The 17,336-nt window shown below is 49.3% G+C and overlaps 1 protein-coding gene across 1 annotated transcript in view; it reads right to left on the reverse strand.

Annotated features, from left to right (window-relative positions):
- Nucleotides 1-2,671, reverse strand: part of RIMS4 (regulating synaptic membrane exocytosis 4) — a 52,052-nt gene extending 49,381 nt beyond the window's left edge. The window contains exon 1 of the mRNA XM_040609301.1: nt 2,365-2,671. Within this exon, the coding sequence (XP_040465235.1) occupies nt 2,365-2,461 (97 nt within the window). The 5' untranslated portion in view covers nt 2,462-2,671. The remainder of the gene's footprint in view (nt 1-2,364) is intronic.
- Between the last annotated feature and the right edge of the window lie 14,665 nt (nt 2,672-17,336).

A 17,336-nucleotide genomic window follows, 5' to 3' on the forward strand; every position in this document is an offset into this window, starting at 1 on the left:
GTGGCTAGCTATGTTTCTACATCGCCATGGCTCCCAGCGTAGGCACTCCTGCAAATTTTCTTTTACACTTCTTTAATATGACCCACCCATAGTAACTTAAATGAAACACCTGAAGAATTTTTACTGCTTGTAGATTTGAGCTCTCATTAGCCTATTTCCCTTCTCAGAAGAAAATGTCAAGTTTCCTTTAAGCTTGGCCATTTATCAGCTTCTCTCGTTTTTCCGTAGGATGACTATTCTCTTAAAGATGTGGTTCTCAGCTTCACACAAAATGGATGATGTGTCTGTTCGAAATAGGATTGTTTACTTTGTCAATGCTCGTAGGATCATTTTTTTTTTTCTTCTTACCATCTCCTGTGGAGAACATCTTGCCAAGTGCAGTATTCATCTCCCTGAATGAGCTATCAAGATCTATTTTTTTGACAGAAACCATGCTGCAACCCAAACTGGTCAGAATCTCACTCAATTTCAGGAGCATGCATGGGTGTGAATAACACAGAATCTTGTCTGGCACAATTTCAGCATTTCCTTTATCATTTCTCTTTCATGACATTTATTTTCTTGAGAAAATTATACACTTGTAGTTTTAATGTAAGGAATACAAAGCGCCAAACATTCTTTCTTGCTGGTTGCTCCTAGGTGTCTGAATACACACTCGTATGCACAAAATACAGTAGCAATACTGCAATGTCCCCACTGTACTGAATGCTACCCCAAGCACCCTTACTAACGAGACTAACTCAAGCAGGCGAGATCCACTAATAAGGTGCTGGAGAATGAAGTCTTAATTATAGGATTTATTTAATTTAGAGACAAGTACTTGTGTTGTAATAAGAGCAGCCTATTAACATTCATGCCTGACAATTCAGTAAGTGTATAAATAAAATCCAGAGCAAAACCATTTTTCTAAGCACTGGAAGAGGAAGCATTCAGTTAAAACCATCACCCTGCTCAGAGCAAGAAGGGTCGGGCACCAGGGAATGACACACTGTTTGAGGCATTATGTCGGGTTCTTGTACTCGAGCATGTCTCGTTATCAATCATTACTGAAGCAACAGCGCTGAGACTTCCCAAAGCTCCCGTTATTGTCTTGTACGCTCCCCAGCAGCTGAACCAAATGTGAAGTGCAAATAAATCATCAGCAAAATTTTGAGAACAAAATTTTTTTAAAAAATACACAGGTGTTGGGGGATACGATCTTCTGCCTGACACCCCTGCATGATGCTGATGACAATCCTAGGTTAATCACACCGATGATTAATTTATTCCTACGTCAATTCCTTTAAGGACAACAACATTACAGGTGTAGCAGCTAGCGGGCTGATTTACCCATGTATTCCTGCTGGCATCTGCACATCTTGGGATAAGCCGTTAGACAAAGGAGCACGCCGGCATTTTGAGGGATGCAACCATGACAGTCAGCGTTAAAATACGCCTTCGTTACCAACTTTCATCGTTTACCACTCAGAAGATTCATTTACAGGTTCAGTCTCTGGTACAGTGTGCACGGTAATAAACAGCCCTGGTCTGTAAGTAAGCTGCCGGGAAGGGACACAGTGCTCACGCACCGCTCCCTCGCATGCCCGCCCTACCCACGCAGCTGCGGTGCTGCTCTCTACACCCAGCACCTTCCCCAGCACCCAGCACCCTTCCTTTGCCATTCAACCCCATTTCTTTCCTACTTTCCCTTACCGACAGCCCACTTTCGCAAGCTTGGTCACATTTTATGACCACCGCCAACTCTCTTGAGGCCAGAAGGGTCTTTATGAAGCCGGTAAAAATCACCGCATCCCTTCCGATAAGGCTTCTGTACGTGTTCCGTGATCTACTTCGCCCTCGTTTAAATAGAACCCCTTTTATTCCCCTCCCCGAAAGCAGCACGGCGTACGCTGCTAGCGGCCCCTCGGAACAATCAGCCTGTGAGTTCATCGCGCATAAACGAGCAGCGGAACAGACCCCTGTCCCTGAGCGCTGCCCTGCACCTCGCACAGCTCGGCCAAGCGGGGGGCCGGAGGGGCGAACCCCCCATCCGCCAGCGCCCCCCGTCCCCACCAAGGGAGCGTGCCCCACCGGCTGGGGGAGATGCCCTCCTTCCACCTCCGCGGGCACCCCCTTCCCAGCACAGCCCCGCCGGCCAGCGGGGGGACCCCCCCACCCCAAACCGCCGGTCAGGGCGGGGGTCACTGCCCCAGCGCCACCCGCAGCCTGCGCCGAGCCCCGCTCCCACAGCGCCCACGGGTGCAGGCACGCACGCTGCAAACCGGCACCCCCGGGGCTCCCCCCGGCGCACCTCACGCCCACCCCCTACCGCCACGCACCCCCGGCCCCGCTCGCCACCGAGACCCACCGGCGGCCCCCCCGTACCCGCGTCCTCCTCGTCGAAGCTGTTCATGCAGGGGAAGTAGATGGCCAGGGCCTCGAAGGAGGCGGAGAGGCTGAGGCGGCTCTGCGAGCGCTCCATGAAGAGCCCGGGTCCGGGGGCGCCGCCGGGGGCCTCGCCCGCCGCCGCCGGCGGCTTGGCCAGCTTCGCCGCCCCATTCTTCACTCGGAGCACGGCCCGCGGCGTCTTGGCTGCGGCGGGGGCCGCGGTGCGGCGGCAGGGCGAGGCGAGGCGGGAGCGCGGCGCGGAGCGGAGCGGAGCCACCTGCTGCCGCCCGGCGCTCTGGGCGCCGCCCCGCCCCGCCGCCCCGCCTCACGCCCGGCCGCGCCGCCGCCAATCGCCGCCCGGAGGGGAGGGACGGGCCCGGCGGCGCCAGGGGACGGAGGGGCTGCGGGGGGTCTCGGCCCCCGCCGCCATCTTCTTGGCGGGGGCGGCGGGCGAGGCCGCGCCGGGCGGGACGGGCCTTTCCCCCCCCCCCGGCGGCTCGCCATACGCCCCCGGGCCCCGCGCGGGTGTCCCCAGAAACAGCCCTGAGCCCTGCGGGAGGTTTACGCTAACGGGGGGATGACCAGTGGCACTGGTGTCACCGCAGGGGTGGCCTGGCCCCCAGCCCCACAGACAGCAGCCGCTCCCCTGAGGCGGGCACAGGGCAAGGGGCGCCTCAGGCGCTGTGGGAACAACGGGGAGAGCCGTCCCCCCACTCCGGAGGGCTGTGTCGGCCATTGCCTGTACCAGGCCCCACAGAAGGCCATTACCAGCCAGGCCACGATAGCATTTGATTCCATACATTGAATTCCTCACCTTCCCTCCACCCATATCCCAAGGGTCGTCTTCCCCCACGTTCCACTCTTCAGGCACCAGGAAAAAGAACCTCCCAGAAATCCTAAAGCTGCTGTCCGGAAGCATGCAAGCTCCCAGGCAGACAGCATGTAAACCAAGAGGTGTTCCTTGGGGGTCGACTGGAGGGTTAAATTAATTAAATTGGAAGCTGCTGCCTGTGCTGGCTCCGTGTTTCAGCAGCTCTGCAGCACACTGATGGATAGGTTCTGGTGGGAAGTTGGGATGCTCCATGAAGAGAGATCTTACCAAAGGGTAGCGTCTTGTATTTCTTTTTTGACAAGACTCATGGAGAATTGTAGGCTCAAAAGTACCAGCTGTCTATAGGCGCTGCCTGTGGCATGGACACCACAGTATCACCCGTTCCTGCTTTGGGGAAGGAAACCCAGCAATATCCTTATTTATTCAGTGCAACAAACCCCGGGATGGGATGAAACACAGCATGTTTCTGCCAGGGACAGTCTCCCCAGCAGGGCTGCTGTCCCTCAGGGCACAAAGGGAGATGTGCCTCACACACTTGGTCTGTCCACCCATGACAATAACCAAATGCCATCCCATAGCAAGTGACACGCCTGTTTGTGCTATTCCATACTGCAGTTTAGAGCCTAACATCTCCGTACAGAAAAGTGTGGCTAAAACTACTATACGCTGAGTGCCATGGAACAGCCTGAAGTGAAAAAGGGTTTCTCTCATGCAGGGCTGGAGCCCAGCTGCAGACAAGCAGAAGATGACATCCTGGGGTCAGTCATTCCCAGCACTCACCTCAACCCCTCTGGAGCCTCAAAGCTGTGATAGAGCTAGAGACCTCATACTTATAAATACTGCTTTTGATTTTATTTCCATGCACAGTAAGCAACGTAAGAATTACAGCCCATATTACCTATCCTCTTCTCTCAAACAGTTAACAAATCAATCCAGTAGGAGTCTTCCATCGACTGAAGATCCTATCAGAGCTGTAGTGTGTTTGTGGCTGCCAGCATCAGGAAGCAGCAAGAGCAGAGCTGCTCCCAGGGAAGGGGAGCCAGGAGCAGCCCCAGCACAGGGCAGGGACAGCCCCACACCACGGGAGGCAGAGCAGGGTGGCGACGGGCCCTATCAACACACCAGCTCCAAGGTCAACCAAGGAAAGCTAAACATCAGTTTAGGAACAGGTCTGAGAGAGGCTCATCTACAACACAACCCAAGCAAAAAGTAAAGGCCCTGACAGTTAGAGGTTATATGGAGCTCCTGGCAGCGAGGGTGAATGTGAGCCCCAGCTGAGGCTCATCAGGGCAATTAAGGCTTATTAGTGCACTCCCAGCCCTGGCACCCAGAGTCTTCATTACTAATGATGCATCCAAAATAGCAGAGGTCATTTGAATATCAGATGCCAAGCTGAGTTTGCAGGGTTTCCCAATAGAAAATAGGGGCTTTTTAATTCAGAAACTAATCCAAATTTGCTCTGGAGTTTAGTGAGTTATATGAATTCCTTCATCAAAGCTAGGCTGGGCAGGCAGTAAAGCAGAAGGAACAGAATGAACTTATTACAGACAATGATGACTCCAGGTCTGAGATTTGAAAGGCAGGGACATCAGTGAGGAATGTATTACCATATATTTAAGAAGAGATTTCAATAGCACCAATCAAGGCATTAGCAGCATCTATAGGGACAAGTCCAAGTGCATTAAAGCTGTTAAGACAGCTCCTGTCTACCAATCCTGGCAGCACATTTGATCAGAGGAGCAAGAAGCATCTGTGAATCGAAATCTGCTTCCAGGTTCCCAGGCACAGGAGCTATCTAGAAGTGCTGAGAGCTGATTTCTATTAATTTAAACATGCAAGGAAAGATTTAAATGGGGAATAGAAAATTAATCTTAACTTGATGCTGTGGTCATCTAAATGTCTCGTTTCACTACATCTTGAGAGCATAATGATGGCGTAGGTACCAGTGCCTAATGGACAGCGCAGGCCTGTGGTTTGGATAGCTGATCTCTGTCCCCAGTGCTCTTCTCCACCCTTTGCTTTCATCACTGGTGCACTGGGACTGAAGACCCTTCTGCTTTGAGTGCTTTGAGATCCACCTATGAGGTGCTGAGGAAGACCATCACCCACATGACTGTTATGCACCTTTCTCTGTGCTCCATCCATCCACCAGCTTCCTCTTCCTCTGCAGTTGCAGTTCAAACCCCTCGCACCTGCACAGCTTCTCAGCAACACTTGGTCACATCTTCTCAATTTTCCTTTTGTGCATTTTTTCCATGCTGTCTCACACCTCCCTCTTTACCATACCTGTGGGACCGGCCATGCTCGAGTCCTTTCCTGTACACTTCTGCTACAGAGAGGCTTGGCCTGAGTGCTGTCAGCATCATCCCTTAGCTTTGGTGTCATCTGCCTCTCATTTGCCTGCTATGTTTTACTCCTCAGGGCAGGGACATACCTAATTTGTGTACTGCAGGGCTTTTTGATTACTGGTTGGGCCAAAACACCCTAAACCAAAACCATCTGCCTTAAAGTGAGACAAAATGCATTGACAGTTGGAAATCAGATGGACAGTTAAAGGCGTAATGCCCTCCAGATGCCTGGAGGAAGCCGTTTGTTTTGGCTGCCTGTTTAAGGGAAATACGGATTTGCAATGAAGCTGGAAAGTGTTAGTCCGTAAGTGTTCTTCTTCACTGATCGTCGTGGATGGAAAGATCCTTGGGAGGGTCTTGGAGAAGTGAGGATAAGCAAGCAGGAAGATTCCTGTGATGTTGTAAATAAGCTGATAGTGCAACCAAGAACAAATAAACTCGAAGATTTACTACCTCCAGAATAGCACATCTGTGGCTGCTCTGGTGGAAGTGGTTGATTGATTGTTTTCCCAGTGAAGCAAGCTCTGACTGATTGAACCATGGAAAGCGCTGATAGATTTTTCCTGCTGGTTCTTTCTCTTCCCACTAGTCACGTAGTTTATATTTTTGCCTTGAGTCTTAGGTGTCTGGATTAGCCTAGACAGTTATTTTTTATATACTGGAGTGAGAGAATGTGTGGCCTTCTCCCTTTTGTACTCCCCTATGGTTCTGTGTCTGACTGTTTGGAAATAAAACCAAACGCCCTGGTTTATGTATGTTGCTCTCTCTGCCCTGTCTGCCCACTGCTTGCTCAAAAAAGAGTCCATGTGCTGGGAGCTCAAATGCAGCAGAGAAACTAGCTCTGCTAGTGAGAACACATCTTATGCATAAATCTACTCAGAGTACATACAGCATCCCTGAGGATAAGGAGAGACGAGCTCCTCCCTGTCTCATACTACCCCTTCCTTCCCCAGGGCGAAGCTGACGCTAGAGCCAGGCGGTTCATAGTTGGAAGTACACAATGTTCTTCAGCTCCCAAAAGCAAATGCAGACCTGATCATCCCTGCTTTTCAGGGCTCTTAGTGATTCTCTTACCTGGTTTGAGTTCCTCTTGGTCTTTCTGGGCAGGCTGGAGGGCAGGGGGTGAGATGTGCTGAGCATGGCTACACATAACCAGTAAATAAACACGGCAGAATGGCCTGGCATCGCCACCTCCGGTCTTGTGGCATTGCGTCAATATGGGATGATGCTGAGAGGTACTGACTCATGTGTCCAACTACACCAAGCACCACAGTTTCACTGGGCTTGGTTGTTGTACACTTGTATAATAGTATGCATTTTAACTTATTACTTCTCATTATTTGTGTTGAGGGAATATTGCAGACTGATGCCCTGAAGAACCAGTCACCATATAAACACAGAGTGAAAGCCTTTCTCTTCCCCAAGTGCTCGCTATCTAAGTAGTCAAGACAAAGGACAGAAGGCAGTATAATTTTTCTTATACAAGTTCAGGGTATGAAGCATGGGAGTTTTACTTGGCTTGCCCAAGACCATGTAAGGAAAGTCTGTATTGGAGGTAGGAATTGAATGCAGATTTCCTGCCTGAATCTCAAGACTACCTTCTGCTTTTCACTAATACAAGCAATATTCTAACCTTAGCAAAATTACATTTAAAGTCAGACAGCCTTTTAGAGCATCCTTTTCTGGCTAGGATCCAGGCAAGCCAGGACTGCTCTGATTTGTTGATAGCCCAACCACATGCATGCCATGCTGTGGTGTAGCAACTTCCATGCTAAAGAGCTAGCCAGAACGCTGCACTGTGTGCACATTGTAGTTCCAAATACACTGCACTTATTTGAACCAGAAACCCCATCTAGAATCAGATTTGTTTTCAGTCTTGCTGTTCTTCCACCCTTCTGTCCTAATATCCTGTTGTCTTGGAGTCATGTCTCTCTCTTCCTCTTTAGTTATCAAAACCAAGCCCACAAAGGTGCTAACCTACTAGTGAGACAGAGCTGAGAGGAGGAGTAATGTGATGCTGAGCTGTCAGCCTCGGGTCTCTTGCTAGCCCTGATTCTCCTCACGTTGTCTAGCCAGCCTTTTCCCAAGGATTAAGAGAACTTGAGGCTTCACAGCACATGATGCACTCTTTTTACTGTTGGCAGCTACTAAATCTGGATGCATTCGGCCCATTTAGTGGCTTCCAACCCCTGGGACGAGGAGTGTGGGAACTGACTGGGCACTGCCGTGGGGTGTAACTCAGCAGACCATCTTCTGCTTCACTGTGTCTTCCCAGATGTTGGGGTTTTGGTTGGGGTTTTTTCAGTTCAGACAGCCAGGATAGGTAAATGGATGTTAAATCAGGCTCATTCTTTTCTGATGACTAAAATGTGGACCCAGACTGATGAAGTGCAGGGTAGAGGTAATTTGCAGACGCACGTTGTCTGTTGCCATATTCAGTCACAAGAAAAAGGGAAGAGGAAACATCTGCATGTAGTAAATGCTGTTAAGAGCAGGTACTTGCTTATCCACTTCCCTGATTTATCATAAACATACCACCTCCCTAGGGGCTGTACTATTCCCCAGCTCTCCAGGCTGGGAAATTCTAGGCACAGCGAGGAAAAGCTTGAGAGACCTGGGAGAGAGAGGATGGAAAGCCAAAAGCAAGGAGGAGGCCAAAAATTCTGAACTGGAGGAGGCACAAGAGGAGAAGAAAAGGACTGGGGCATTTAACCAGTCAAAAGAAGTGTTGCAGCCACAGGCAAGTTCAGGAGAGATACAGAAATGATCTTGGGGCATATCCTATGGCCAGGAGCAAAAATGAGACACTAAGTAGGAGCTCATGTACATGAACAGCCCATCTAGCTCCTCTAAAAAGCTTCATAAGAGAAAAACCCACCTGGAAACTCCATCAATAGTCATAAGCATCTCTGTATCAAACCAGCAGGCTGACTGGCCACAAATGACAGAGGGCTGCAGCTCAGGCAGCTGGGTATCTGTGCTGCATGGGTGTGAGAACGAAGACGCTGCTTGTGAAAACTTGAACCACGGTGTCTTCATTCTATAAAGCATCCTGTTTAGCATCCTTTTTTTTGGGGTAGAAAATATCCCGACGGTTTGGGAGAGGGGGGGGGGTGGCAGCTTGTGGCAGAATGAAAGCATGGAATTGTGCAGACAAATCACTTCCTTCAGTCCTTTCATTCATACCCGCTCATGGCATCGGCATTGTCACAAGCGGAGGCGATGCTGGGAATGACAGGTGGGATTTAATGCATTTGAATTTTAATCAGTAATTATTGTAAAACACAATAATGCTTCAACTGGTGGGTAATTTAGCTCCAATTCCAAAAATATAGACTCATCCTCTCTAGCTGTAAATTTCCAACCTCTTTCCTCTAAGCAAACTAGCATATAGAAATGCATGAATGATAACCGAGCAAAGTAATGATGGCTGGAGAATTAAGATGGCTCAGAACTATCCAGCCAAATTACATAGCAGTAGTATGGCACCCATCCCAGGCCATGCTTAGAAAGATTCAGGCTTCCTTCCTGCACTGACATTAAAAGGACTGTGTTTCCACCTCATTCCCCTGTGCGCACACACACGGGCATATGTTTGCGTGTGTGAAAGGAGTGTAAATGTTTAAATACTGTTGTAACGTCAATATTCAGTGCCAAGACTGGCAAGTTCTGCTACCTGTGCGACTAGACCGTTTTCTAGGAAGGAATACAGAAAATAAACATCTCATCTTTCCGATAATAGCTTCTCAGTTTGAAGACGTGAGTCTAGCTTTTTAGCTACGGAGGCGTTTGTGAGCTGCCCCCATGTGCTGGCGCGCGGCAGCCCTCGGTGCAGCCCACCTTGCAGCCACCACCGGGAAGCATCCCGTAGCAGGGACCACCGCGTGGCCTGGGCAGCCCCAGGGCACCAAGCCCCAGCTTTGCAGGGCTTGGGTAGCTCAGCCCCTCATCGGGGGGCCAAGAAACCCAGCAAACAAGGGCATGTGAGCTCTGTGCTGCAGCAGCGAGCGTGCTGCTGGCACTCAAGCTAACCGGGAGCTGATTTTATTTGGATTTTGCTGCAGTCTGTGGCATAAACCCTCCCTTAGAGCAGATACCTCTCAGCAGCTCAGTGAATGGTAATTTAGTTCGAATTTAATGTTAGGATTTGGGTCCTTTAGTTGCCAGAACATATAATCATATGGACAAAATGTTCCGTGCTGCAGCATGCCTCATCTCAGCGTTTCTTCTCCCTCCGCAGGAGTGGCACATTGGGGTCATCGATGCTGCTGAAGTCGGTGGCTTTCTGACTACCATCCACTTTGCGCACACACTCTCAGCCTGGTAAGCAACAGGTTTGTGAAATATGTTTTCTAAATGAGTCTGTTGAGTCTGTAATAAGAAGAAGGCAGAAATAATCCTCTGGGTGGCTTCCTACAGATGGGCTTTAATACTTGTAAAAGTTGTAGCAAATGGATTTGCTCCGGGTTTAGCTAGACGTTGACAGGTTTATAGAATGGGAGAATGTCGCATCAGCGAGAGTGGCTAGAGCAAAATGGCATCTTGGAGAGAGAAATCACTGCAAGCACTTGAGGATACTTTGGATGTGTTGCCATCTTGCGCCTGCGCCCGTGCTGAGGCCGGTCTCAGGTAAAAAGGGCTTTTATGTCCTGCAGCGCAGGGCAAGAGCCTAGAAGCCAATGGAGAAAGGGAAAAATGCTTTTTCTTGTCTCAAAAGCCAGCAACAGTTGGGTAAAATGGGTGTGTATTTTTATGGACTGCCACAAAGGCTGCTTTCACCCTTCTTGTTTTGCCTTGCCTTTTCCCTCCCTCCTTCCTCCAGGCTGCGATTACCATGTTCCAAAGTGAAAGGAAGATTCACTTGTCTGCACTTACCAAAGGGGCTAAATTTGTTATACACTGCGCACATTTTTCAGGATGCAGCATTTTTTGCTGAACTTGAGAGTAATGTTACATAAGAAGCCCCTAACAGATTGTTTATAGAAGACTATACAAGCCAAATAATTTGAAGCTGTGACTCAAACTGTGTAACTATAAAATGAAGGCAAGACCAGTTATGAACAACCAAGTGATATCACAAGTTTTATCGTAACACACTAAAACACTGTATCAACTTGAAAATAAACAGAGATCTCAATAACCTGCTGTAGTCTTCACCAGCAAGCTCACACTGAGCTTCGCAGCTCTCTTCCGTCTTCTGACATAACCTAAAACCAAAAATAATGTGTTCTCACTTTCAAAATGCCTAATCTATATCTGCTTATCTATAACTATATCAGTAGACTGCTCTTTCAAGTATCGTAACTCCTCTCTTCATTCTCTAAGTATAGAAAACTATAGGAGGAAATGTAAGGGGTTTTGTACTGGGAAGAATGTATATCTTCTGGAAGTTTAAAATTAAAGAAACATGATAAAATTCACTAGAAACATATCTTGGAAATATATTTTTACATTGATTGCTTTAGTAGTCTCAGAGCCTTTACATTTCTTATCAACTGTCTATACAAATACACTGGTTCTGGTAGTACCAGTAAAAACCCAGATAATGTTTTCATTTTTACAGAGACTATATTTCACACCAAGTACTCAAATATATCACTCCATGTCTTATCTCACCAGTCTTGTTTTTATTCCACTCTTCACATTTAATTTCAACATTCTTTACATTTGCAAACTCATCAAATCATTCATCTTTGTCAGTCTTTTTTGAGGGCATTGTTGTCAACATCCCTAATGCAATTCAGACGCTTTCACAATTTGTGCTGAGGAGATTTCTTCAGGTTTATCCGAATTGCCTCCAATCTTCAGACTATTAGGTCCACTCATTCAAATACTTGATGAAAGTACTGTAAAAGCAGTTTACCATATTTTTTTTTACTTTTGCTGCCAAAAAGACTCCCTCACTTTCAAGTTCAACTATTAAAGTGTTTATCGTTATTGCCCGAAAACCTGCCCTTTTTAAACTTTAATTCTTACCATTAAAGGCTTGACGTTCCCTATTTCACAAACGTACTGTGTTCAATTTCCTCGCCTCTAGCTGAAAACATCTTCAGTTTGCTTTTGACAAAATGGAGTTGCAGCAGTGATTCGGGACTGCTGAAAAACTGCTTTAATAAAATAGAACACTTGTCATGTGAAAGAAAATACATTTTGAATACATCTTAGAGGTCAATAAATCTGCTGGCTGGCTGTGGAAGTAACTACCTTGTCTTACAAGGTCCAAGAATTGCTTTTAGTTTATTTCAATAAAAGCTGGGGAGGATGTAGAAGTATGGGAAGGACGTATTCACCACTGGTTATGTACCAGCTCTTTTTTGTGGACTTGGTGGACAGTACAATCGCCATCCTGGAGATTCAGATTTAGGGTGGTTTTAGTTTTGTAAGCACCATGTTTGCTTCTTTCCCTCCTGCCTGTCTAAAATTCACATCATTAAAAGATACAGGAATTTTGTTTATCCAGCAGCATCTGCCCAAGGTCTTAGTGGACTGCTGACATGCTCCTCGGCATTCACACCAGCGCACTGTGGGGATCCAGAGCACCCCGGCACCGCGGACTGCTCCAGTTTAGCTCGAGCACGGAAGAACATTTTCTCCAGCAGATGTATGGCTGCCCTGAAGCAGATCATTTATTGAAGCAGTTGCTTATCTTTGATTTTCAAGGCAAAATACACTAAATGCTGGAGCCCTGGATGGACTCTGGAGGAGGTGCTCCCCCCACATGCTTCCCACAGTCCGCAGCTGATGGCTCTGCAGGCACCTGCCCAGCTTCCCTGTGCCAGGGGCTCTGCTCCCTAACAAGGCCACTTTCCAGAACACCAGCGAGCATTTGAGTGGCCTTATACATTCCAGTCTTTGAGGGACACGTGAAATACTAACATATGAAGAGATGAGATGTTTGGGTAATTGAAGACCAAGCTTAAGCACAGAGCCCTGCATTCCCTGAAAAGTCTCCCATAATGAATTTGCAGCAGAAGGCTGTGCACCATGCGAGCTGTACCCCAGCCCCGTGGGGTTTGCTCGCATTGCCCGGCTGCTGGGGGAGCCGCAGGGTGCTGCAGCAATCTTCAGTTCTGTTGTCCCCGCCTGGCTGGGATGGAGCCCTGGCACGGGCAGTGCGGGAGCACTCCTGTCCCAGGGTACCTGCTGTGGGTATTATGTGCATTGTTGTGGTGAAAAAACCTGCCTGGTTCTTCCACATGCAGGAGACAGAGGCAGGGGTTGTCCCAACGCCTCTAAGACATCTGCCCTTACCACATCACAAGTCCTCTTTGTCCCTCTTCAGTGCACAACTTTATTCTGGAGGTTGGTCCTTGATGAGAGGAGGAGCATCTCCTCGTGGATAGTAGGGTTTCCCTGATCTTGCCTGTTCTTCCCAGGTTTTAGATAGCTCTGGGTCACCTCCCTGCTCTTCTGTGTGTCCCCCATGCACACACAGGGAGCCGGAGAGGAGCAGCACGGTACCAGCCCTGTACCGGGTGGGATGCCAGGAGTGGCACTGCCCCGCTTGGCTGCCAGTCAGAGAAAAATCTGGAAACTGGATTCATCTCCAAAAGACTTTGATTTTTTAATTTGCTTTCTGCTTGATTTAGCTATTTTCTGAAACAATCTCAGCAGTGAAAAGCCTTTTCAGAATAGAACAGGAAGGTTTTCTTGCTCCTGAAAATGCTGAAACAAGATGTTTTGATGCTGCCAGATCTTTTTGTTTGTTTATTTCATTTCAAAACAAAATTCCCGTGAAATGCAGTCAATTTTGTGAAGCACTTTGATTCTGATGGGTCTGTGTATGCTGGCTTAAATATTTTTCCGGTTATCTCCGTTTGGGAGAAGCAGGAGAGAAGGCAGACCAGATGTCACACAGTGCGTTGCAGAACTGGAGATCTGGCACCCATCCGACAAACAGCCTTAGGAAGTGTGGGAACATGGTGTGGGTGCATCGGGGCTTGGGAAGGGACAGGATAAGGAAGAGGCAGAGTCATGGAAACCTGTCTGATGACAGGTCCGTGGAAACCACTGGTGACCTGCCTCTGGTACCACCCTCTGCTACTGACTTTCCAAGTGACTTCAAGCACGTCTGTGGCCCAGTGAGCTGTAAGAAGGCAATAGAATGACCCTTTGGACCACCACATCTGCTGAAAATTTAGGCTTTTTAGGGCTGCAACACCCTTTTGCATTGTTATTTTGGACAGCAGCTTGAACAATGCAGCCCTCATGTAGGCTGCAGGCTCTTTGCCATGTGCAAATCAAGCAAGAACAGTAATGGCCTGGACCTGTGAGTTTTTGTTAAGACAGGCAGTGGCAAAAGAATTTAACTGCAGATCCCAGCATCCGACAGACACAAAAAGAAATCCAGGCTTTGCAAAGTCAAAGAGAAGTAGTTTTGTCCTCCTGGGAGCTACAAAATAGGTTGGGATGCCAAAAATAACCTGCTAGTAGTTACAGATGCTCCAGCTCTTTTACCAAGACATGAAAACTTGAGCTGGGTTTAATACAAGACACTTGTTTAGTGTCACTGTGACCTTCTGCAGATTCCCCACCCCAGCTCTAACCAAATTGCAGGTTAATCCATTCTGTCACTTCATTGCTGTATTCTGGCTCTTGCACTGAGCTGGGCTCATGCTGCAAAGCTTCCTCAGTGAGATTCAGCTCGTTTTTGTAACAGCTCCCTTCCCTCAGCGAGTTCATTTGCATGAGAACCTGGATTCCAAGGGGTTAGTTAGTCTGTGTTGTCAGGGAGCGTAGGGCTCTGGTTCTCAGAAACACCTAAATGAAATGGGAGCTTCTCACAGGTGGCTTCAGGGCTTGGGGTCACTGCTGCTATCGATTCGGGATCAGAGACCCAGATGGCCTAGCATGTTTAACAGTTTCATACCCGCATCGACAGAGCAGCAAGCCATGCCAAATTTCAGAGGAAATATCTGCCCTTCCTAAGAGAGTTACGGCCCAAGGATTTTTCTAAGGGAAATTATCTAAACCTCAAACCAAGCGGGCAAATTCCTCCCCTGGAGACCATTCTGTTGGACACAGGGAAAGGAGGAAATCATCTGAGCAGGGCCACAGAGGTGGCCTCACCCTGGGGGCATTTGGGTGCCCGTAGTGCTGGGGTGCGGGGTGCTGGAGCAAAGCAAGGAGAACCCACGCAAGGTCCCACAGCCAGTTCCAAGCCCAAGTCTCTTTGCCTGGTGCCCAGTCCCACCAGTAGCAGCAGAGCATGCCAAGAGCCTGGCTCAGTCCCACCAGAGTTTACCCAAGCCAAGCCAGGGTGGAGCATGTGTCCCCCTCCATCCCAGGACATCCCTCTGGCCCTCCACAGCCCTGTCCCCAGGCAAGGAGATTAAAGGCAGGAGGCGAAGGGAAGGAGCGGGTGAGATGCACCCATCGGTCCTTCTCCTCCCCACCTTTCTCATTCCAGCTATTACGTATTTCTGATGCTCCTTCCTGGTCTCAGGAGTGACAGACCTTGCTCTGCATTTTGGAGAAGCTGGACAGAGGCAAGGTTTCAGCTGGAGGTGGGATGGCTTGGAGGAAAGATCAACAGCCTGACATTCAGGGCTGGGAATGATCACATCTCCTGCTGCCTCTGCCCTGGCTCCTGCAGTGCCCAAGCAGAGGTGAGAGGAGAGGCAGTAAAGGGAGTCACTGGAACAGAGATAAGCAAAGAATAATCTTTCAGGCAACAATTCATCATTTAAAGCCAAAGCCCAAAGCAGAGAAACAATTTCCCAGCTAGCACAGCATTGAACAGATGGACTAAACCACTTCAGCAGCAAGCAGGTGTCTTGGGGCTCAGAAACCCATCTGTCCACAGCCACAGGGCGATTATCCTGGATGGCTCAGGTGTGTCCAAGCCTGGACGGCCAAATCCCTTGCTGTAGCCACTGCTTTTATTGATCTATTTATTTGCTCACAGGGCCAGTGATGTCTCTGGAGGATGCCTGCAGTGGTACAGCCCCTGCCTGAGGAACAGATGCTCTCCTGGCGAATCATTTCTATTTGCAAGACTTCACATCAAGACAGCAAACATGAGCCATTCGCGCTGCCTTCACCCCAGCCTCCTCCTCTGTCCTCAGCTCTGCCCTGGCCTTGCCACTGCCAGAGCTACTGTATCACTTCAGTGTCAAAGCATGCAATAACTGGTTTAGTGTCCTGCTGATTTGCCTGGTTTGCTCCAGACAGAGCCCTTGCTTTGTCCAGGTCATGTTGAAGGTGGCACGGAAGCCAGCAAGGAGAGGGCAAAAGCCCAAGAGGTGGTTAGTGGCGCAGCCTGGCACATAGCACATGCACGAATTTCCTGAAGCCAGAGAAGGGGAGGTTCTGGGCTGGAGTCTGCTCTGCTACCCTGTTCCTGTGAGCAGCCCAGCTCCCCTGCACCGCTCCCCTCCTGGGCTACAGACAGAGCCCAGCTGGGGCCAAGGCCCAGCAGGGCATCAGGGGTGTGGGGAGAGGGACGTGGCTCTGGGCATGTTGCCCTGTCTGTGTCAGGATGTCTCCATCCTGGGAGAACCACAGCGCCGTAGCCATGTGGCATCCAGTAAGCATGAAAGCATCTTTCCTTTCCTCCTCTACCCAGGAGTTCCATGGGCAGCGGCCAGGTTGGTGCTGGGGCAGCCCGCTTGTCTGCTGCGAAACCCTGGCAAGGAGGAGGAGGAGGAGGAGAGCTTGGAGCTACCCAGAGGCGGTTGATGCTGCTGTTGCCATTGGCAAGCTGTCACTCTGACACCTCGCTGCGCAGAGCTTTGACGTCAGAAGCCTCTGACAAACTTTGCTGTCAGTCAAAAGCCTTTTCACAAACAGACAGTGACAGTTTGCAATACAAACACAAGTCCTCCAATGGCTTCTTTCCCTTCTTTTCTTTTTTAAGCACACGGATTTAAATTTTAAATTTGCTGGTCCATTAACAGCCTCCTGGGTGAATGAACCTTCCCATGGCTTCTAGTGTTCTGTTCTCTTCTCCACCTGCCCCGTGCCCACTGCCACAGCCCTTGGGACTAATCCTGGCCCTGGGCAGCCTCCCTGTGGCAAGCGAGAGCCCAAAGCCTTGGCTCCACCAACACCACAAAGCTCTCAGGAGCCAGGAGTGTAGGAGATGGTGACCAGAAAAAAATCCTCCGTCTCCTGGGGCTGGTCATGCTTATCAGGTGGCCGAGATCCTGCAAAGGCTCATTTCCTTGCTCCCCTCCCATTCACCTTTCATTCCTTTCCTTTTCTCCCTTTCCTGCTTGCTGGAGGAAGGAGGGCTGGCTCCTGCTCTGGAGAGATCCTGGGTCCTCCAGTCTGAAGGTCTGGGGGAAGATGGAGATCACCAGGGCTCAGGCAACTGTGCAGGGAGGCAGCGTGGGCAGGCAGGACAGTCGGGCTGGTACTTTTTTCTCCTCCATCCTGAGCTGTGCTGGATCCCAGGAAGTGTATTGTTTGCTCAAACATGTCAGTAAATCCCCCTGCGCTACAGGAGGTCACCTTCCCTAATCTACAATGTCCAATTGCATAACTGAGATACTGAACAAATAGCTTAAATTTAATCTTTGTTTTCTTCCGTCTCAAGCGTGGCAAATCAATTCCTGGGCAAGCACAGCTTCAGCGCAGGGCTGGGAACACACACTGGTCATGTTAACCTCCAGAAGAGCAGAAAAAATGAGATAAATAAACCAAGTGAAGTTTTACTGCCTGTTGCAGCACCTCTGCTTGTCAAACATCACTCCAGGGATGGGGTTTCGATGCCTTCGGCAGAAGATTTGTTGCTCACCCAAGCCTTGCTGCTCACCGCGGCACTGCAGGTGCAAGGCTGTGTTCAG

Source organism: Falco naumanni, chromosome 10 (genome assembly GCF_017639655.2).
Source record: "Falco naumanni isolate bFalNau1 chromosome 10, bFalNau1.pat, whole genome shotgun sequence".
Lineage (NCBI taxonomy): Eukaryota > Metazoa > Chordata > Aves > Falconiformes > Falconidae > Falco > Falco naumanni.